Below are 22,793 nucleotides of genomic sequence, written 5' to 3'. Positions count from 1 at the left end.
TTTGACAAAAAGACGTTTTATTTATTGAGTTTGACTAACGATTTCCAAAGGACACAACATTAAAGCAACATCATGACAAAAAGAACTGGCTTGACAAGCCGCCATTATACCAGTGTTAACTATATATCGTGCAGTGTTCACTTTCAGCTGAAGTGTTCCACTTTTGAACAAAAAGTGTTTAATTAGTCTTAAAAACTGTGTGATGAACTATATAATCATTTGTAGTTGTACGCCATGCGCGCTACATTTGCTAGTAGAATTACATAGTAATTCACACAGTGTCCACAAACATTGCAGTTGAGTGTTCAACTAGCAAAACCACAAACCTGCAAAATATGATGTTGTATATTCATTTACCACCCCATCTCCCCCAGTTACAGTCTACACCCTTTCTAAAACTATTCACTGACATTCTGCCATCCGACTGATGACAATTATCTACTACAGCGATTAACTGGATGTAGATTTGTTCCATGAGACTGTTCGGATAACTAACAAACATACAATCCCCCCACCCCTTCTCCCTCCTCGTCTCAACGTTCTGCATCTCTGCGCTCATCATCTGGTATTGTCAAACTGAAAGTTGTCAGTATATAGTACTCCTCTTCCTCTTCGTCGGTCCATAACCGTCGTATGTTGCTGGCATTGTCATTTAGATAAGATCCATTGTGGCCTCTTCTCCAGCAAGCCGAGGTGGTTGCATCTCGCAGTTGCAACCTGCCAGCAACGGACGAATTCGGTCGAAGTGGTTGGCATGAGTGTGACACAGTGTGATATACCGTGGATGCACCGACTCATCATGCCCACCAACAATTTCGACAGCTTCCTCCTGGGGTGAGAATCAGAGCCATCAGTACGCTGCAGCGTTTTCGCCTTGCCCAGGGTGTGGCGAGAACACGTACAGGTGACGACCGAGCCAAGTTGCGATGGCGTAGAGTTCGCAAGCTGTTTCCCACCTGCCCAACTGTCGCATGTCCCGAAGGTGGTCGTCGATGGTTGTACCCACGTACTGTTCGAATAACTGAGGCTGGGAAGCAATTGTGTTGCACACCATGTCTCGCCACTTGCCATGGTTGGAACATAGGTCAGAGTCATTCTCAAAGCAGAACAGATAAGAAGGTAAGGCATCATCTGCGTCACTTAGGATGGAGATACTTGATGTTATGTCTCTTGTTATCCTGCTGTCTGGGGTTCTGGCTCGCTTTTTCTTCCTCGCTGGTGTCGTCTGGTCATCAGAGGAACATAGGTCAGAGCAGATAAGAAGGTAAGGCATCATCTGCGTCACTTAGGATGGAGGGGCTTGATGTTTCGGAAACGTGTGTTGAATCGTCGTATGTATGAGGAGGAATGGTGCAGTCACCGATTAAGCACCTGTCAACATAAAAGTTAACAATATCCCATTATAATGGCGACGAGCTACCACACAAATAACCGTAGGATCAGACAACAGTGGATGAACACGATTATCAGCCCACTCTTTCTCGTGTAAGCATTCATGTGCACCACCACATGTCTGTCCAATCTTTTACATGTGGAAAAAGCACCATTCCATCAGGACTCAAACATAACTTTTACAGTAAAGCTTTTCTCTTTACTGAGTTGATTTTTTTTAAATAGCAACATAAATCATGCAAAACGCCATAGGAATCACTTGCAAAATTCATTCGTCAAGAATAAAATCCCAATTTGAACTGAAAACGTTTGGGCCGAAGGCGTTTTGCATGTGAACACGTGGAATGGTGCTCTTGTGAACTGTAACACGTCTCGGCAGATATGTCTGTCTGTAGTGGGACATAATTATGATTGTTTTTACGAAAAAGTCTATGACTTATAAGAGTTAACCGTAAATGAAGTAAAACAAATTTTTCACCCAGTAATCTTTCAGTTTCACCAACCGAGGGCAGAAAGACATAAACAAGTCGCGTGAAGCGATATAAAAACATTCAGTCAATATGTAGGTATCACACTAAAAGATCAACTACAAAAACCAGTCGTCGGCGAGACTACATTCAGATAGTCTCGGCTAGCCATACCCGAAGAATCAACACCGGGACGGGTCACGCTCGACTCGGCGAAACATGCGAACATTTATACTCAACCTATTTTCTTTAATTCTGAGCGTCTTATCGATAAATATTTGAATTCAGGAGAAGATGCGGAATACAAAGCAATGATACTTTAATCGGTAAGTGAAAATTTGTTTTTAATGACAACTTTAATGAGCAATCTAATTAACTAATTGAAATTCAATCCCAAAGTGCGGACTGAGTCAAAGATTGCTTGACCAAAGTTTGGTTGAAAAATGAGAGCGTGACAGTTCCGCCTCAACTATCACTTAAAGCCGGATATGACGTCATCGAAGACATTTATCGACAAAATGAAAAAATCTTGGGATATCATACCCAGGAACTCTCATGTCAAGTGTTATTAAGATCGGTCCAGTAGTTTTCTCTGAATCGCTCTACATGTACACACAGACACACACACACAGTCAATAGACCCTCGTCTCGATTTCCCGCCTGTGTTAAAACATTCTTCACTAAGTGTAACAAGATGTACTTTTCTTGTGGATTTGAACTCTATCAGATGTTAAAACAATGACGACAACAGTCAGGACAGTATTGATGGTAAAGTAAATATCTCTTTTTTATGTTTGGTGCGATTGACTTGCAGAGAATCTTCAGAGAATATCACCCGCCACCCCCTCCCCCCATCTCCCCTCCGGGCCACTGAAATGGCAAACGATAAGTGCTGCTGCTGCTGCTGCTGCAACGAAAGTGATGTCAAGATGTTGCTCGTTTTAAAACATACCTCTTCAGCCCGAGAAAAGAAAGGAATGAAAAAATGTTGCACACTATTTAATTTTTGGCTGTGTAAGTGAAACATACCTTGTTTTGGGCCCTTCAGCAAATGGGGCAGTGGTGGCGAGTATCCCTCAGACTGTGTGCTGCAGCTGTCGTCGCTGCCTGTCCCGCTTCGAATTACATTTCTGTCAGATATAATAGGACACAATACTTATTTCAATGGTTGGAAGCACAAAGAGACGGGAGAACAATCCTCCAGTTCTAGATCTAACACGCTGTCAGTGCTCAAGACTAGTGTTGTTCAACCAAAAGTCACTCATTCAAGATCAAAACAACTATCTCTTTGTATTAGAAACATGCTAAATGCATCCATAAATATCATGATGAAAATAGCAGAAGTGAATAGTCAAGAAGTCACGGTAGAAGTAGCGTACAACAACAAAACTATAATACGAATACGAATACGAATACTTTATTATCTCATACAGAGAAATTTCAGTGTGGTGCACATTAAAAGACAAAACAAATAATAAGACAACAGATAAAAAATACCATACGAAGCATACTACACTCGCGCACGCATATGTACACTAACAGGAAGAGTAACATAATTCCAAATAGGTTAATTGCCGTCAGCTTTAGCTAAAAGTTTAACGCTAAAAACTATCATTATCACAGGACTAGATATGTCATTGAACATGGTAAATGGGCATTTGAACTATGGCATTTTACTTCAGTGCTAGCTCCGTAATGCAAGTGCACATTGGAATACCCAAATCAGTCAGAAATCAGTGTTGTCGTTGTAAATTCCCATACACCTTTTGAGAGAGAGTCATTTCAGACCGGAACGCAAAAATGCCAACAACAAAAATCATCAAACAAACCAACTTACTGTACTGTTGCTTCGGATAGTTGAACACGTCGGCAGCAGCTCTCATCGCCATTTTCTCCGACAAAGGCCAGGGAAATAATGATACAATAAGCTTAGTTCTGATTGGTAAACCGCAGTCAGGATTACAAAAGAGTGAACGCGATTGGCTAATGGACATAGAGCGCTAAACCATGCAAACTCGTTTTGAGGCTTGCAAGGAAGTAAGTCCAGTGCAAACCTGAAAACCAAAAGTCCTTGGACTTGCTTCCATTTGCCGATTTTTATCCTTCGATTAAATTTTTTTTAGTGGACTTACTTCTTCAAAAAGTCCATAAATATTGATCGCACATCTTAGAAATTTTGACACAAGATGCGCCTTTTTCCCCTCTGCATTATGATATGAAAATCTCATTTTTACCAAATTTGGACTTACTGCCTTCTGCCAATACACGGCAGTATTCGTGTTAACCCTTCCATCATTCCATCCATCGTCACCCCCATATTTCACCCAACTGGGAACTATTAAATATTTTCATTTATTTACATCGGTGTTCTGTGAGTGCTGTGTGGTGTGGCCAAAGTTTTTGTGTGAAAAACTAAACATGCAAACGTGCATGCACGCGACAATGGCGAGCTTGCCAGGATAAATCCTCTTTGAATTCAAGGAATTCACTTCATTTTTGTCGTTGGCCACACTTCCCATACACTGGGCACTGATGTACTGTAGTTAATTAGCTTTTGTTGTTGTCTGGTAACTGTGGGTGGTTGGAGGGGCCCGAGGGTTAGCATCAGGCCTTGTGGGTTTCCTGTCCTTGTTGCCAGTCAGCCGTGCCTTGTTTGATTTTCCATGTTTTGGCTACCCATTTGCTAGTTTTGTTCTTGTTTATAATGGAACTTCGTTCTGGTCGTGTTCTGGATGATAGTGCTATCATGGCGTCTAGGACAGAAAGTGGTTCGGATAGGATTGCTAGGTGGCGTTCACTTGCTGAGGAGCTAGGTGTTAAATCTACCAGTATTCCTGAGTTTATTGCCGAGCGAATGACCCGTGAAGATGCGGAACAGGCTAGACTAGAGCTAGAGAAGGAGAAACTAGAGCTGGAAAGGAAAGCTTATCAGGATAAGCTAGAAGTAGTGCGTCGAGAGACTGATGAGAGAGTTAAGTATGTTCAAGCTCAGCGAGAGACTGATGAGAAAGCCGCGGAAGAAAAACTAAGGCAGGAAAGAGAAGAGCATGACCTTCGCATGCAACTCCTGCAGAGAGAGTCTGAAGGTAAGAGGGTGAAGAAAGGAAGTAGGGATAGGGCTGGTAATGATGGAGATTCATCAGGTGAAGAAGAGTCTAGTGACCTTCGTGGTTTTCGGCCTTCCATACCGATGTTTGATGAGAGCAAAGAAGACATAGCTACTTGGTTGAAAAGGTTTGAGAGAGTCGCTACCTTGTACAAGTGGAAGAGAAATACATGGGCAACTAGGGTCTCGACTAGGTTGTCGGGTAGGGCTGTAGAAGTGTACAACACTCTTGATGATGATAGCGCAGACGACTATGATGGTTTGAAGGTCGCGTTGTTAGGCCGCTATCAGCTCACAGCAGAAACTTACCGCCGCCGTCTCAGAACCTGCAAGAGAAAGGAACATGAAACGTTCAGACAGTTCGGTGCTCGCATTGAAGAGAATTTGACTAAGTGGCATGAGCTTTCCGAGATCACAGAACTGAAACAGTTGGTTTTGCTTGAACAGTTCTTGCAGACCCTGAGCGCGGACATGGCCGCGTACGTTAAGGAGAGAAAACCTCAGACGTTAGCCGAAGCAGTTAAGTCCGCTGAGATTCATTTTGAAGCACACCGTGATTGCAAGAAGTTTTTTCAGCATGATCGTGATCAGGGTGGAAAGGCTGACGCTGGTGAAAAGAAGAAAAGTGGAGATAACTCATTTGGTACATCCGGTAGGAAGTGTTACATCTGTGAATCCCCCAAACATTTGGCTAGAGATTGCCCCAAGAAGAGCAAGTCGACTGGAGCGGTGAATAGGGGTCCTGAGAAGTCCTTACCGCCCGTCAGTGTACCTACTTTGTGTACTCCCTGTAGCCAGCAAGACTACGACCCGAGATGCCTGGTTGTGGTAGATGGTGTTGCAGTGGAGGGGTTGCGTGATACTGGATCTCAGGTTTGTGTCGTGAAGAGTTCATTAGTTTCAAGGTCTCAGTTCACAGGACAGGATCTTGGGGTTTCTATGGCTGAGAAAGACATCAAGAGGCGCTATCCAGTGATTAAGGTTCAGGTTGATTGTCCTTTCTACACTGGTGAGGTTGAGGCTATCGTCATGGATACACCTGTTGCTGATTTCATTGTAGGTAATCACGCCCGGCTGGGTGATTCGAATGTTCTACCAGTGTACGCGGTTTCCAAGGTTGTTTCAATTGTCACTCGTGCTCAGGCTGCCGCTGAAGGAAAGAGGCCGACTTTGTTGCATGTTGCTGCTCCGGGTCTAGAAGCAGTCACCACCGAGCAGTTGCATGACCTTCAGTGGAATGATTCGACTTTGAAGAGTTGTCGTGAGGCGGCAGATCGCCGAGACGTCAGAACGTCTGGTCACTCCGGTGAAGTTGGGTTTGTCTGGAAGAAGAAGATTCTGTACCGTGAGTATCGCGGTGGTGGTAGCGTCTATACTCAGGTTGTTGTTCCCCAGCAGTTGAGGTTAGGTGTTATCAAGTTGGCCCATGAACCGCCTATGGGAGGTCACATGGGTGTTCAGAGGACACGTGATCGAGTTTGGCAGCAGTTCTTTTGGCCAGGTATGTGCGCAGACATACGTCGCTTTGTGTTGTCTTGTGATCAGTGTCAGAAGGTTTCTCATAAGCCACAGAAGGTAGTACATGCACGCGTGTGTGTGTGCATGTGAGTGTGTGTGTTTGTGTGTGTGTGTTTGAGTGTGTGTGTTTGTGTGTGTGTGGGTGTGTGCGCATATGTTTGCGTCTGTGAGTGTGTGTGTACTGTGTGTGCGTTTGTGTGCATGTGCATGCGTGTGTGTGTGTGTGTGTGTGTGTACATGCGTGCGCGCGCGCGTGTGTGTGTGTGTGTGTGTGTGTCAAAAACTGTTTGACACACACACACACACACTCGCGCGCGCACGCATGTACACGCATGTTTCTTCTAGAGCAGCAGGAGAAGGAAAAGGATGGAATTTATAGTGGCAGTCTTTCATAATGGGGTTCGAACATTTATTGGGAGGAAAAACAACAACCCACTTACGCATGTTAATGCGTTATCTGCCCCTTTTTAGATACGTTACCAATAGCTCCATATATATGTTGGCGTGTCGATAGCCAAAAGACGCACGCGTGTGGTTTGGGTTTAAATAAAACGAATGTTGCGCTTAACCGTATCATTGAGAACCGCGGTGTCCCTCCACTTAGTTCACCGTTTTGATAGCATCGACATGTTCTCGTATTTAATTACACTTTCAAGTGAGAAGCAGACCACATGTAGCGGATGTGGACAAGTTGTTTTCCCTCATTCAGCAAACTTCCCATCAAACTAATGTGACATGCAGAAACATACCTGTAAACAGATGTAGACCCAAAAACCTCGTCTGCTATGACGTAGAGCTCCCCATCAGAAGCTAGTGCTGCCAGCTTGTTGGCATCAGGAGGAGTGTAGGGATTCACATCATGACGATGCACAGTGCCAAAGCCAGACGCCGGATTTGAACCAAGGACACACTGCAGCTGTCGTTCAATCAGTAAGGACACAGCGCGGCTTTCGTTCACCACGCTGACCACGTGAACATCGTGACCTTGGTGAAGCCACTGAATGGCCTTGATGACAAGGACGATTGTCTTCCCGGTACCTGGTGGTCCTCGCAGATGAACACAACACAGAGTGTTGTCACTGAGGAGGTCGACCTGGTCTGGGTAGAGAGCCAGCAAGGAGTGGATGAGACCGGTTTCTGCCACAGCCTCGCCCTCTGTTCTCACGACTTTGCTTGCTGGGGTGTATTTCCCTGGTTTGGCCATTGCTTTGCGTGGGGCTGTCACTGTGGGGACCTCCACCGTTGTGGCGGGACCGCAAAATCTAAACAAAGAATACTAATAGTTATAATCATAATTAACGTCAAACAATGACTATTAAACGCTGATGAAAAAAACTTCAAATCATGCAAGTGGAAATGTTTGTTGCATATGTTGGGATGAATAGGCAGGTAGAAGTTAGTTTAATGGCAAATAGTTCAGTTATAAATATTGTTTAGACGTCTTTGGTCTGAGAATCCAGTGCCTGTGGAGAGGAAACTGATGGAAGCTGACGTGAATTTTCGACAGATAATTGAGGTATGTGCTTCGTTTTGGACTATACCAACTTCCAGGACGTTCGTGTTTTACTTCGAGGACATGCGTTGTGAACAGCGGTTCCAATGATTGTGAATGAAGTGTGCTGTGTGTAGTACCGGCCTGTGTTTTCTTCTTCTGCATGACGAGAGGTAGTGTGTTATATGATCATGAGTTGATTCATGACGATTTGATTCAATAGCAAAATGTTTTGCTCAAGTGCGTGTTGTCATCATCCATGTGCTTGTGTGTGTGTGTGTGTGTGTGTGTGTGTGTGTGTGTGTGTGTGTGTGTGTGTGTGTGTGTGTGTGCGACTGAGTGGATAGATGTGTGTGGTTGAGTGCGTGCATGTAGAAGCCCCCGTGGGAGGAAAATCAACTACTAGGGCACTATTTCAAAAAGTACGAAATTCCTTGACTGTAAGACAGAGACAGAGAGTGAGTGAGTTGACACTCAGAGACAGACAGACGGACATACAAACAGAGACAGACAAAGAGACAGACAAACATAAATATTTCCTACCTATTTGAACAAGTAATCTGCAGCACGTTTCTTCACAAATCATAACTTCGTTTTTGCGAGTGAAGTTAATCACAGGCAATCCGTTTTCTCTCTTCCTCCAGTGTTTTGTGCGGGTACCTTAAATATTTGTCAAAAGGTACTCACCTTGCGAGAAGCTTGTCATATACTGTGTCTGACATATGTTGGTCTGGTCCGGCCCCAAGTGACGTGATGTTCTGCCACCAGGAGGACAACAGGGGGAAGGTCGGGCTGGCAGACGTCTGGCTGGATGACGTGGATGCTCCGCTGGTGGGTTGATTGGTCTGACCTGTGCTGTTGCCTTGGTTACTCATAGACTGGAGATCTGAATTGGAATGTATCTGGTCCGCGCACAGACATCTAGTAATGGCCTCTGACAGGTTTTTGGCGTCATGACAGGTACAGAGATCCTGTTGAAAAAAATGCTGATATTATGCTTTTAGAACTACTCCTCGTCACGATCAACTGACCCTGCATTAACGGCTGGTTTTACATACATATGCATTACTTTTAACAACAAATTAGTTAGATATGCGTTTCAAAATAAAACCTGTAGTATGTTCAATAGGTTCATCCTTACTTGATTCTTTTCATTTCAATAGTTGTACCAAGTGAACGTTAATCAAAACCACCTGTTAAGACGAATACATTTCATACATTTTTGCTGTAGTTCATTTGTTTTGTTTTAATTATAATTGTCAGTAAGTACTGGTGTCACATGACTGATGTGAACCAGTTGATTGGCTAATGGCGATGCGCTAAAACTGTTAGCGCACTCTTGGAGTGCGCTAACTTTTCCACAGAGCGTATTCTTCCGCCCTTTGCCTAAGCGAGACTGTGCTCTCATCCTCAGAATTAATTAATGACATGTAGCTTATATTATCCACAATACCAAATGACCATAAATTCCCTGCTTCTCAATTAAAGCAGAAGTGGTTTTTTTCTGACCGATTGCATGTGCCTGTGCCACAGTGCCACTGATCTAAAAATAGAAGCCGCTGTATTTCCTCTCATTTTCGCCGACTAGCATAGATTCTTCTCATATGCCGTGTTAGTGGCATGTAGCTTATCATCCACATTACCAAATGATGAGTTAGTATACAATTCCCAGCGGCTAACAGAAAACAAAAGTGTTATTCCGATAACGTACCAGCTACTGAGCTAGACCAGCATTTGGAAGGCGGTACTGACAATATCGTTATTGAAACAATCTCAGTGCACTAAGGGATTTATAGATGGTACTAAACACAAACTTAAAATCACGGCATGCTTTGGGATTAATAAACAGGAAAACAAAACAATTAGAAAACAATAGAGATAGAAACATTCAACAGCATCAAGGCATGTATGCAGCATCAGAATCTCTTCCGTTACAGGCCACCATTCAAACCAAATCTAATCGTTTGTCAATTATACTTGAACAAGCATGACCCTGACCTTCTGTAACTGAGGGGCGGTGCTGAGTGCCTGCATCAGTTCAGCGGAAGTGACGTTGGGCAGGACGAGGGTCTTGGTGACCTGGACAGGGCCCATGTCTGACATAAGATGGTTCAGCACAGTCTTGGCTTTGTTCAGCTGCTTTAATGCCTTGATCACTTTGCCCACCACCGCCTGGTTGAGATCGGGGGTGTTCCTCCTGTCTGCTCCCACGGCCTTGACCTCGCACACAATCAGGCCGTAGTGGCGGTGGATGATGAGCACGTCAAAGTCCCCGTCGTGGTGCTGCTGTTGCTGCATCGTGACAGGTCGCGGCAGGTTGGCACAAGCTGCTGCATTATTTGCTGCATTGATAGGGTCAGTGTTGTTGTCCAAGTATTTGCGGAAGTCAAGTTGAGAAATGACCATCATAACTTCGTGATGTTCCTTGGACAGAACTCGCAGACATCTCAGTAGGCGTTCAGCCGCATCATCGTCCAAGACGTCAGTTTCGATAAAACGCGGTAGTGGTGCAGGATCACTGTGTGGCAGAGTGAAGACACTGCCGGCCACAGGGAAGATTGGGTGAGTCTGGGCCAACGGAGGAGGATAGAGCGGCACTTGTTCAAGCTTTGGCTTTTTAGGTGGTGGCTCAGGAACAAGAACAGGCAGGTGGCCAAGATGGTCTATGACAGCGATGCGATGTTGCGTCTTACGGAAAAACAGGTGCGGAAGAAAGTACGTTTTCTTATGACGGTCAGGATACCATTCGTTCACGCACTGAAGCCAAAAGCCCAGAGATGCTTGGATATGATTCTGAAGAGGTGCTAGTGAACACCCTGCTGTTGTCTGTTGATACAGAAAACAATCACGATGTTAAGCTATATCCTTCAGGGAATCAGTAAATAGGTACATCAAAAATTGAAGAAGGCACAACAATTTTAAATCAATTAGCAAACGGGAATACTAGCTGAAAATGCACAGCCCCATTCTCCCTGGAATCAAATGAAGAACAGATAGGAAACATGTATGCCTTAAAGTCGTATGTGCATACTCAGGCTCATACATTTCAACAAGCAACATTTAAATGTAATTTAGAACCAGCCATATAAGTCTTGTAATTCTGAATTCAGCTCCAGTCATAGGCCTAATTCTTTTGGCCGTCATAATTTGAGCATTCGTTTGACATCTGTAGGATTTGTTTTATTAGACATGAACGACCAAGGAAACAGTCGCAGAGGGGTTAGCAATGTGGCAGCAAACCAAAGTTTTATGATGAGAAAAAAGTGGGTATTTTTTGTGACTATTCAATTCTTTTTTTTTTTTTTTTTTTTCAATTTTATTCAAATAAATAACAACAATTAACAATATCTCATACAATGAGTTAAATACAACAATTAACAATATCTCATACAATGAATTAAATACAACTTATCGATTACAACAAGCTAACTTTTCTTTAACGTTTTGTTCTTCGAACACTCACACAAAAATGCTTCTTATCTGTAACTGCCTATCAAAAATACTTTCCAACGGTAAAAACGAATTTGTTTTTTTATATATACTAACGCACATCTTTCCGATTAAGATAATGTGGTTCAATTTATACATAGTTGCCTTTTTCACCATTACAAAATGCATACCAAATAAAACATCACTAACTTTCAAAACAACCTTAATTTCTAAAGTACGAAATATAAATTTTTCAATAAACTTCCAGAATTTGTATACAACCGGGCATTCAAAAAAGAAGGGTTCAATGAAATCAGTTACATCACAACAGTAATTACATTTATTAGTTTCCGTTACTTTCATTTTACACAGGAGAATGTTGGTCGGATAAATGTTGTGCATAATTTTCCAGTGTAAAACTCTTAATCTAGTCTCTTGTGTTGACTGATAGGCAACTATCCAAGATCGTTCATCAATTTCTACATTAAACTTTCTCTTCCAAAATCCTCCGGAACATGGTACATCTGTTTTCATATTGATAATCTCTTTCCTATATTCTCTGGCACTTAACACATTTTTGCCGTTAAACAGTGGTAAGGTAATACAAGCATCATCAGTCATATTTCCAACATTTTTCCTCATAAATAATGACACAGCAGCTTTTACAACATTATATTCAAGAATTCGGTTTGGTGAATATCCAATCAGATCACAAATATCTTGATATGATAATATGTTTCCCGAACGTACAATGTCAGTTAATACCAATACACCTCGTTGTATCCAACTTTCAAAAAATAAAACTTTGCCACTATACGTTATGCATGCATTATTCCATAATAAAACCGGCCCGCTTGTCCCACGATCGTAGTGGTTATTATCCAGCCAATATTTTAATACTGCTTTCCAAAAGTGTGATTTCACTAGGTCTAACCCTTTAAATCTTGCACTGTTTACATTCGATAAGAAACATTCAAAATGCTTTCCAAAACGCAAATACATCATCTTTGGAGTAAAACTCCAATTATCATTTTCATTTGATGTAGTTAGTTGTGAAACCCATTGTAATAAAAAAGAAATTTGCATTTGCCTAATATCGATCATTTTTAAACCACCTTTTTCAATTTCAAAACATAAAACGCTTCTTTTCACCTTTTCAAAGGCCTTCCGATTACAATCTCTTTTTCGCCACAAAAATCTAAACAATAAGGTATTGACTTCATTCAAAACACAATCAGGTAATACAAACGCTTGCATAATATACACAAATTGTGAAATTAAAAACGTTTTCACAATACATATTTTCCCAACAATGCTCAAATTTCGCTTCTCCCATGCACAAATCAATCGCTTAATATTCCTTATTCTTCCAGTCCAGTTATCTTCTACCAAAGAAGCACTCTTATCATTACAAAAATATACACCCAAAATCTTCAACTTCTTCTTCCAGCCAAAATTATAAAATGTTTCATCACAATGCTTCCTACTACCCAACCACATCGCCTCAGACTTTCTCTTATGTATCCTATTCAATTCTAAAATGGTTACACCTAACCCAGAACGTGAGGTCTCACGGTAGTCGATGTATCCTGTTGAACAATAACACTATTTCAATCATTCTATGCGGGAACTTTATGTACGTGTTTAGGAAGATAGAGCCAACGAAGTGTGCTAATCTCACGACGGAAATAAAAGGGAATGGTTATATTAAATTGAATATGTAGTTTGCAAACAGAACATTTAACTGAACAAATGGTTGACAGAAAGTCAAAGAAACGGGGGAAAATTAGGAAACATTGAAATGCTTGAGGACCAACACACCCAGCACTTCAGAAATCGACAACAACAACGACAACGACAACGACAACGACAACAAAAACACCACTATTAACAGACAGACATAAAACAACAACAGCAACAACAACATTAACAACAACAACAACAACAACAGCATGTAAAACTACAACTTCAACAACTACTACAATAATAACAAGATTTAACTGAAAAACTGGATTCACCTGTGTTGGCATAGCTGTGTTTGGTCCATGAGTGAGAGGCTGTGAAGGTTGGCTGTTCCATGGCACACTGTTCATATTGTAAGGCTGGTTGTTCATATGTGCTGGTGGGGGGAGCCTAGCTGTGTTTACAACCTGGCCGAAATGTGGAGGCTGGCATGTACCTGACACACTGTTTATACGGTGAGGCTGGTTGTTCATATGTGCCCGCGCTGGAATTATAGCTGTGTTTCCTCCACAGCTGAATTGTGTTGGCCGTGGAGGGTTAGTGTTGCAAGGTGCATTGTTTGTATTGTTCCAGAAGAGAATCTGGTTGTTCATGTGTGCTGGTGGGGGGAGCCTAGCTGTGTTTCCAGCATGGCTGAAATGTGTTGGCTGTGGAGGCTGGCTGGTGCCTGCCACATTGTTGGTGTTGTAACTATAAGCATGCTGGTTGTACATGTGTGCTGGCGGGGGAGGCTGAACTGTGTTTCCTCCATGACTGGATTGTGGTTGTTGTGGCGGTTGGTTGATCCGTAGCTCGATGTTTGTATTGTACCGGTAGGGAGGCTGGTTGTTGTTCGGGCGTTCCATTGCAAGCTACTTTGTTTCAATGTCTGGACACATTAATTCTTAAGTCGTATTTGTCGTTAGGCATCGTTCACCTGAGCGTGGCTTTATGGCAAGGGCAACTGCTTGGTGCATGTCAACCTTGGATTTCAATGTAAATGTCCGGAAATTCATGATTCCAATTTCAAGCATCAAAACTTAATCACTCTCCGTTTGAACAGGTACAAGGAGGCCGTCCTTAATGTTTCAAGGTTCGTTGTAAAGTCCATTGTCATATGTCTCGAAGTATGCAACAAATGACACAATTGCTACTTAAATGAATTGTATTATATATATGCAATGCCTGAAAAAAGGTATCTTTCAAACTGCCCTTGCCTGCCCTGGAAAAACAAACAACACATTCATGACACTTACTTTACGGCATAATAGAGTTGAGCGGGAACCTTGAATTTGCTAATTTGATTGCGGGGGGTGTATGTGTTACAGGTTCCACTGTACAGACACTACATCATGTAAACTTAATTAGTTTTCACAATAAGATAGGGGAATACATTTCCTTTTCAGTCATATAATTGGTTTTACAACAAAACGCCTCATCACAAAGAGCTGCCCTCAAACGCATTGCTTAGTTTTTAGAATTAAAGGTTAAACGACTAGCGAGAGTTATACGTTCAATATTCAAAGGAATAATATCCAACAAGAAAACTGTCTCAAATCGCCCCAAAAGCTATACAGTCTGTGTCATAGAAATTAGAACACGCGCTATTCTTCTGCAAATAACGCTCCGCGATCATAGCACGCTGCGGCGCGCCGTTTTGAGCATAAGTCAAATGTGGACAAGGTCTGCCGGGAGTGTCTGGACAGGCCATAACGCCGACAAGGGCATCTGCAGGTCTGGTGACATCGAAACTTGACGTCACATTAGGTCATTTCGGGAATTCCCGATGTGACACTCTTTTCTGCCAACGCTCAACTGGAAGCCTTTTGTTGCCGAACAGTGTTGTAAACTTGTAGTACACAAAACCGGGTGAGCTTGGAGTTATCGTCACCATCATAACATAATGAAACACACTCAAGCTCCAGAGTTGAGTAACCCAGGGAAGATAACACCCACAGTGACTTGACAGTAAGCTGAGCGCTGGGACTGAAAACACGTTGCAATACAAGTGAAAGACAGATTGACATCCTCCACGCATGACCGAAACTGAATAGTTTAGCATTGCCGTTTGGATTCTGTGGCCCTTTTCTTTTCAAACCTTTTACTTAAACTGAATGTCCTCATTTGGGACCGAATTGTATGTCCCCTCCCCCCCCCCCCCCCCCTCTTCTGTGGACTGGGTGGCCGAGTGGTAACGCACTTGCGCTCGAAAGCGAGAGGTTGCGAGTTCGACCCTGGGTCAGGGCGTTAGCAATTTTCTCCCCCCTTTCCTAACCTAGGTGGTGGGTTCAATTGCTAGTCTTTCGGATGAGACGAAAAACCGAGGTCCCTTCGTGTACACTACATTGGGGTGTGCACGTTAAAGATCCCACGATTGACAAAAGGGTCTTTCCTGGCAAAATTGTAGGGGAGGGAGGGGTAGGGTGGGACACAAAAATCCTTTATTGGAATATCTCATTCAATACTTAAGACAAAAACACAAAACTGGTGTCATCAGAAACTTTATTGAATTTGCCACAAAACAAAGAAAACAAAAAATAGATTTATTTAACCGACTCAGGAGAATTCGCAGTTAAAAACGCAAACAAATGTGGGGCAGGGTGGAACATGACGGGGCAGGATGGGACATTGCTTGGGGCAGGGTGGAACATGACGGGGCAGGGTGGGACATATGAATTTGTGTGTGAAGTTAAGAACCTTGTACCAGCTAAAACAACGCCCTCGTGAGTCTTCATTGACATTGAAGATTTCCGATGATTGGTGATAAGATCCCTGTAGAGTCCACCGCCTGTCCTCACTGAACAAATGCTTCTTTGAAGCTCTGGCTTTCTTGGCCACAGCTCGAGGTTTCTTGGGCACAGCTCGAGGTTTCTTGGCCACCTTTTTCTTCTTCGCTTCCATCTCTGCTTTTTGTGGTGTGTCTGGAAACACTCGGCTTCTGCCAAGCGCTTGACCGGTACGCTTCCTCTGCTGGGTAGCCTTTGGGTATGGCCTGATAACTCCAGGTGAGCAGATCAGAATAGAGTCAGGGGAACGAGATGCGCTTGGATCAGGTGGACAGTCAGCAGCGCTTGGATCAGGTGGACCGTCAACAGCAGCGTTTTGGGCGGCTTGTGTTGAAGTTTCAATGGGAGTGGTTGATTGTTGACAGGGTTTGTCGCTGATGTAGCTTTGGTAGAAGTCGGTTTCTGAAAAGACTTCGGTATCCAGTGGGCAGATGCCCGTGGACTTGAAACCACTGGTGATGTTCTGAATTGTGAAGGCACGGTTATATGCAGTGCCAAGGATTCCTGCGACGTCGTGGATCGTCTGACGTTTTCCAGGGTTGTTGTACATCCATGAGGTGATCGCTGCGTTATACTGCCTCTTCAGCGGGCTAAAGACGGTCTTGTCCAACGGTTGGAGCCTGTGACTACAGTGGGGAGGGAGACTCAACAGCACAATGCCGTTGTCTCTGCAGTAGTCAACTGCTTCCACTGAGATGTGGGATACATGATTGTCTAGAATGACAAAGACTTTTTTCTCCACCGTGCATCGAAGATGTTTCTGAATATGGTGGAGGCACTGCACGAAGATTTCCTGCGTCATCCACCCGCCTGGGTTACAAAAGCCTTGGGTGCCTGGTGGTGCACCGAAGAGCATATGGTTCTTGAAGTTCTTTCTTTGGAACACGAGGCAGGGTGGCAGGCAGTTCCCGATGCCGTTGATGATGCCCAGCATCGCAACTGTCTCTCCACGCTCATGCGAGACCAGTTGTGCGACCTGCTTGACACCAGCCTCAGCAACCACTTTCTGAGGCCTCTGGGAGGTGGTTAGTGCCGTTTTATCTACATTGTAGATTCTTTCAGGCGTTAGGGTGTGTTCTTGGTACAGCCGCCTCAATTTCTCAAAGAAGGTACCAACATTGTGCTTATTGAATGCAGTTGCTCTTGCAATGCTGGTCGCCTTAGGGGTTCTGATGCTGAGCTGACGATGGCGACTCTTGAATGCTGTCATCCAGTCTTTTCCGGCTTGTTTGTTTTTCTCCCAGTTGTCTGGAACACGATTCCCATTTCGAATGGCTAGGGTGTAAGCTAATGACTTTACAGTCGCAGTGCCCAGAGGAAATCCAATGCGTGATGCGGTCAGTAAGTACTGAACTAACTCAACTTCCTCTTCAATGGTGAAAATCAGCCTTGACTGGGACATCTCACTATATGAGGCCAGCTTCTTTCCTTCGCCATCTTTCCTCACTGCTCGCCTCAAAGAGGATTTTTTAATTCCAAATTCTTCAGCGACTTGTCGGAAAGACTGACCTTTTCTGACAGCCATCACTGCTTTGTGGAGTTGCTGGACATTCTCAGTAGATCTTTCTGTCCGGTCTGACTTTCTTTTGTATGTTCTCACCATCTGAAAGTGGAAAGAAAATAAAAGGAAACATTTACTTATTTGTTTACTTATTTATCTATTGATTTATTTATGTATTTCAATTTCACATCCTTTGCAAATAGTGATTTTAGACAAACAAGAACAATATTGAAAAAGAAAAAAGAAAAATAATAACTATAAAAGTTTCAACTGAAAAAAATATTGATAAAATTAGTGATATGCATGTAAAACAAACAATATATTATTCATTGTTTATAGACTGGGAGAAATTTACGGAGAGGGGCAGGGTGAAACACCCCAGGGGTAGGGTGGGACACCCAAGGGGCAGGGTGGAACACTGAAGGGGCAGGCTTGGACTGTTCCACCCTGCCCCGTCCCACCCTGCCCCTCAGTGGATCAGTGCAATTAAATCTAAAATTGTCAAGAAAACACAGAGTATTGAAAGTAGCATCCGGCAGCATAATATGCCTGAATAATTTCTCTCTGCAGGTGTCAAGTTTCATTCTTGTAAAGTCAAAACAAATGATACAAAGCTTGCGCCTATTAAAGAGCTAAAAATGTACTTACGGTTGGAATCTGGATAATATTTTCTGCCTCATCAAAACCAAACACGACTGTCTGCAGGATTTTGGCGCCAGACACTGGTCTGGGAAATCACAGCTTGGCGGGAAAACAAAAGTCCCGGATAAAGCATCGCATCATCACTAAAATGAGCCTGTTCCACCCTGCCCCATGTCCCACCCTACCCCTCTCTCACCTATAGGCATAGATAAAAATGTCCACCAAAATACCCGTGTGACTTGGAATAATAGGCCGTGAAAAGTAGGATATGCGCCGAAATGGGCTGCGATCTGCTGGCCGATGTGAATGCGTAATGTATTGTGTAAAACAAAATTCCATCTCACACGGCATAAATAAATCCCTGCGCCTTGAATATGTGCGCGATATAAATTGCATAAAAATAAAAATAAAACTAAAAAAATAAATCCCTGCGCTTAGAACTGTACCCTCGGAATACGCGCGATATAAGCCTCATATTGATTGATTGATTGATTCTTCTTCCACCATGTGTTTCTCTCTGTGGACTCCTCTGTTTCGATTAAGCTCCCCACCCCCACCCCCACAATTTTTCCTTCTGGTTTATTATTGTCATGTCCACCATCATCATTAAGATTTGTGTAATGTATTGTTTTGGTCACGTGAAATGAGCTTTTACTTGAGTGCGTGTCCTTGTTGAAATTGTTCAATTTCTTCATGTCATCAGTGTACTTTGAACAAAATGTTGTTTAAACCAACACTTTGATTCAAGATCCTGTTCTCAATCAAACGTGAGTAAGTAACAGAGGTAATTGCCTGATTACTTTAAATATCAATCATGTTATTCTGGCAGTTCAATCAATCGTGCTGAAATGATAAATATTGCGTTTCGTGTTTTTTATCAGGGCTGCTGAACTGTTTGGCACGAGTCTATAAACAATGCACACAACAGTAAAACCAACAATGACCACAACAACACACATCGACAAAAGAAACAGATTGACAACAACAACAACAACAAAAGACAGCATCAACAACAATAACATCAGATTAACAAATAACAACACCAACAACAACAACAAACAACATAAAGTTATAATCAAACGATTGAAGCCTTAAATCAAAGTGAAATACACTGCATCGATAGAGAAATAACAACAGTTTCTAGAAAGCACCCGGGAGAAACACAGAAGTTTTAACACTAAAATGCTGTCGTCTGCATAAATGCTGTCGTCTGCATTACAGCCTTATGCCAAGTAGTGCCCCGTTTCGCGATGAACTATCTTTGTTCAGGATCCAAGACTACAATGCAGACGACAGAATGTTAGTGTTCACGCTTACTTTTGTCCGGGTACATTCCAGTTGTTAACAGACACAATGTAAGACGAATCTTTTTCTCCAGGACCGTTATACGCTGATAACAAAAAAAAGATAGTGTGAAACCCCGACTTCCCCCTTGGTGAGAGTGGAGATTTTGATTTCTAGCAGAAGTTTCGACAGTGTAAAAGTACGGAGTCAGAATATAGGTAAAAAAAACCACACCTTAGACAACACACACATTCACCTGCCTGTGGTGTTCCCGGGGTTGAGCTGTAAATGTCGACTCACACTGCTTTAAGATAGTTCAGGAATATTGGGGATATCAGGAAGACCGGATTTATCATTTACTCAAGGGACATAACTTATTACTACGTACTGAAGAGGGGTAGTAGCGCACGCAGTTGTGTCCCTTGACCTGTGCTTCGTCAGACTTATCGCTGTCTCGCTCTCAGTATCTCCACGATCAAGCAACATTTCATCTGAGATTTAGGAAAGTGTTAGATTTTCGTCGAAGCCAAACGATAGCGAGACGTAGACTCAATGTACGGCAGGTGTAGGTTATACTCAAACAAAGGTGGTAGCTAAACCAACTTTTCAGAAGCGCGTCGTTTACGTGTGCGACGTCATATGCAGTCACACACGCGATCTGCATGCGTCATACAATGTTGTCACGATAAAGGCTTGTTTCTTACCATGAAAACTGTTGGGCTAACCGTCTCAAATCTTGCAAGGCCTTTAATTTGACGAGGGATATAAGACCATCCTTCCACTTGGTCACATACCAACACTGAACAGCAAGGGGGGTCTCTGTGCACAGTGCAGGGGCGGATTTGGGTTTTGAAAGGGGGGGGTGCAAAGTTCTTTTTTTTGTTTGTGTGTATCTTATCAGCGAAGGCGCGAAGCGCCGAACCGATGGCGCGAAGCGCCGAGCATGCTAGCCGGGGGGTCCGGGGGCATGCCCCCCCGGAATTTTTTTTTAAAAAGGAAGCAAAATTGTGCAATCTGGTGCAATCTGAGCGTGTAAAGTGCTATTTTCAAGTGATACATTTTTCTTCTTTTTTTTTTCTTCTTTTTTTTTTTTTTTTTTTTTTTGTCCCGCTGGGGGGGGGGGGGGGGTGCAATTGCACCCATTGCACCCCCCCCAGATCCGCCCCTGACAGTGGGTATTTTGGAATGAATCTTAAAAGCCAATAGCGTGTGTGTGTGTTTGTGCGTGCGTGCGTGTGTTTTAGTATGTGTTAGTGTGTGTGTTAGTGTTAGTGTGTGTGTGTGTGTGTGTGTGTGTGTGTGTGTGTGTGTGTGTGTGTGTGTGTGTGTGTGTGTGTTACGCCGTTCGAACACTCAGAAAACCTACACAGATGGGAAGCTTACAAACAACCTGATTTACTAGCAAAGTGTTGCTGGTATGAGGTCATGTTGCAATTGATCTGCCACGTGACACATGTAACATCGGTCAGTTTGGCAAATAAAGTAACACATGTTCCTCGTGAATGAACGTTGTCTCTGCCACTCGAATCTGTTTCTAGTTTGTATCAATAAAAAACGCTCGCGCTGGACCCGAGTACTCTTCAGACACACACACACACACACACACACACACACACACACACACACACACACACACACACACACACACACACACACACACACACACACACACACACACACACACACACACACACGCACACACTCTCTCTCCCTCACTCCCTCCCTCTCTCTCTTTCTTGCCCGGCACACACACACACACACACGAGTACAGACTCATGCACACACACACACACATACACACACACACACACACACACACACACACACACACACACACAAACAGTAACACTAACACATGTGCACAAAATGAATCGAACCCGGATCACTTTGGCCATAGACTCTCTCGTGCTCTCTGTCTCTCTTTCACCGAGACCAAACCCTGCATTGTAATGTCTTTGCCGAGACCATTTCCCCACCCGTTGTCTGGCTTGCACTGAAATCATGCTTTTCTCGTCACTGCGTGACGTGTTCGCCGCCCAAGTCTTCCCTTTAGCTCAGGCTGTTCGCAAAGCGACCAGCCTCCCACCGCAAAAACTCCCACCGTTAAGAGTGGCTTTTGTGATTTATTTCGCATTTAGGTCCCAGGTAACATTATGAAGTTTTAATACGATCAATCGGACCTATTATCAAGTTAGTGTATCAACTTTTGAAAGAACTGCGCCCAGTAGTTTCCCAGCAATAAGCCGTTAAGTCGAGACAGACAGACACACACACACACAATTAAAGTCTGTTGGACCCTAGTACTGCGTACTCGGGGATAAAGCAATTAAATTACTGAGTGATAATTGATCCGCGATCGACTCACCTTAAAAGAGGGCTGCAGAGTTTGACGAAATGACAACGACGTTTCCAGGGAATTGAAATTTGTTCTGTTTCATAACATCACTTTTTCCATTAATTATTAGTAGAATCTACACCAAATCTTGTTGTTTTCACAATGATAACATCAACAGAAATGTGTTGCCTGATTCTATGTTACACGTAGTTGGGCAGGGTAGTTTTATTTGCGGCAGTGGCCCTGGGTGAAAGTGAGTCCCTGTACAACACGTGTGAACATTACTAGTTTCTATGTTTACTTTATTTGTTGAGACTGAACATTACTAGTTTCTATGTTTACTTTATTTGTTGAGACTGTGTTCATTACTAGTTTCTACGTTTACTTTATTTGTTGAGACTGTGTTCATTACTAGTTTCTATGTTTACTTTATTTGTTGAGACTGTGTTCATTACTAGTTTCTACGTTTACTTTATTTGTTGAGACTGTGTTCATTACTAGTTTCTATGTTTACTTTATTTGTTGAGACTGTGTTCATTACTATTTTCTATTCCCGCAGTGGGGCACTGCGGTTATGAAATTAAAGGCCCCTCCTGTTTTTGGAACCGCAGGAGCTTTCTAGTTTGCTGTTAGGTAGATTTTTGGTTCCTCTTTCCTGTCATGCTCTCTTTTTCTTCATGAATTCTTTTCTTTTTTCTGCCTTCTTGCTCATTCACCTGTATTTTTTCCAAAAATCTCTTCTCTTGCCGCTTGTCTCGCGATTCATGTATAGTTTAATCTGTTAGTGTTCTGATGTAAGTCCAGCAGTAGATAGGTTAAGCCTATTTTAACATACTGGAAACTGGTAATCTTCCAGTAGGTATTAATTTAGTTTTACTAAAGCCTGCTGGGACACAAGTAATGGGTTAGTGCATTTGTAAACAGGAATCGCTTGACAAGTGGCCCCCTTCATCCCCCCCTTCCTCGTCCTGATATGGCTCTGCGTAGTCGGCTGGACGTTAAGCAACAAATAAACAAACAAACAAACAAACAAACTATTTTCTATGTTTACTTTATTTGTTGAGACTGTGTTCAGCTTGTAAAAATAAGTAACATGGTAGACCCCTCTGGTAAAAGTAT

At 43.0% G+C, this 22,793-nt stretch overlaps 2 protein-coding genes and 1 long non-coding RNA gene across 3 annotated transcripts; all 3 read right to left on the bottom strand.

The window, feature by feature from the left end:
• LOC138979749 (uncharacterized) lies at positions 1 to 3,625 on the bottom strand. The gene is made up of 2 exons (XR_011460118.1): positions 2,889 to 3,625; positions 1 to 1,371 (listed from the first exon to the last, which is right to left on the bottom strand). It is a non-coding gene; the product is annotated as an uncharacterized lncRNA (long non-coding RNA).
• Positions 3,626 to 6,838: 3,213 nt separating this feature from the next.
• LOC138980750 (uncharacterized) lies at positions 6,839 to 8,940 on the bottom strand. Its single transcript, XM_070353650.1, has 2 exons — positions 8,663 to 8,940; positions 6,839 to 7,745 (listed from the first exon to the last, which is right to left on the bottom strand). The coding sequence occupies exons 1-2, from the start codon at positions 8,848 to 8,850 to the stop codon at positions 7,127 to 7,129; spliced, it is 807 nt and encodes a 268-aa protein (XP_070209751.1). The 5' UTR covers positions 8,851 to 8,940; the 3' UTR covers positions 6,839 to 7,126.
• A 1,006-nt stretch (positions 8,941 to 9,946) lies between these two features.
• Positions 9,947 to 14,683, bottom strand: LOC138980851 (uncharacterized). Its single transcript, XM_070353731.1, has 2 exons — positions 13,423 to 14,683; positions 9,947 to 10,801 (listed from the first exon to the last, which is right to left on the bottom strand). The coding sequence occupies exons 1-2, from the start codon at positions 13,990 to 13,992 to the stop codon at positions 9,947 to 9,949; spliced, it is 1,425 nt and encodes a 474-aa protein (XP_070209832.1). The 5' UTR covers positions 13,993 to 14,683.
• Between the last annotated feature and the right edge of the window lie 8,110 nt (positions 14,684 to 22,793).

This window comes from Littorina saxatilis, linkage group LG11 (assembly GCF_037325665.1).
Source record: "Littorina saxatilis isolate snail1 linkage group LG11, US_GU_Lsax_2.0, whole genome shotgun sequence".
Taxonomy (NCBI): Eukaryota; Metazoa; Mollusca; class Gastropoda; order Littorinimorpha; family Littorinidae; genus Littorina; species Littorina saxatilis.
Note: the sequence above shows the minus strand (reverse complement) of the source record. Positions and strands in the feature narration are given on the sequence as shown.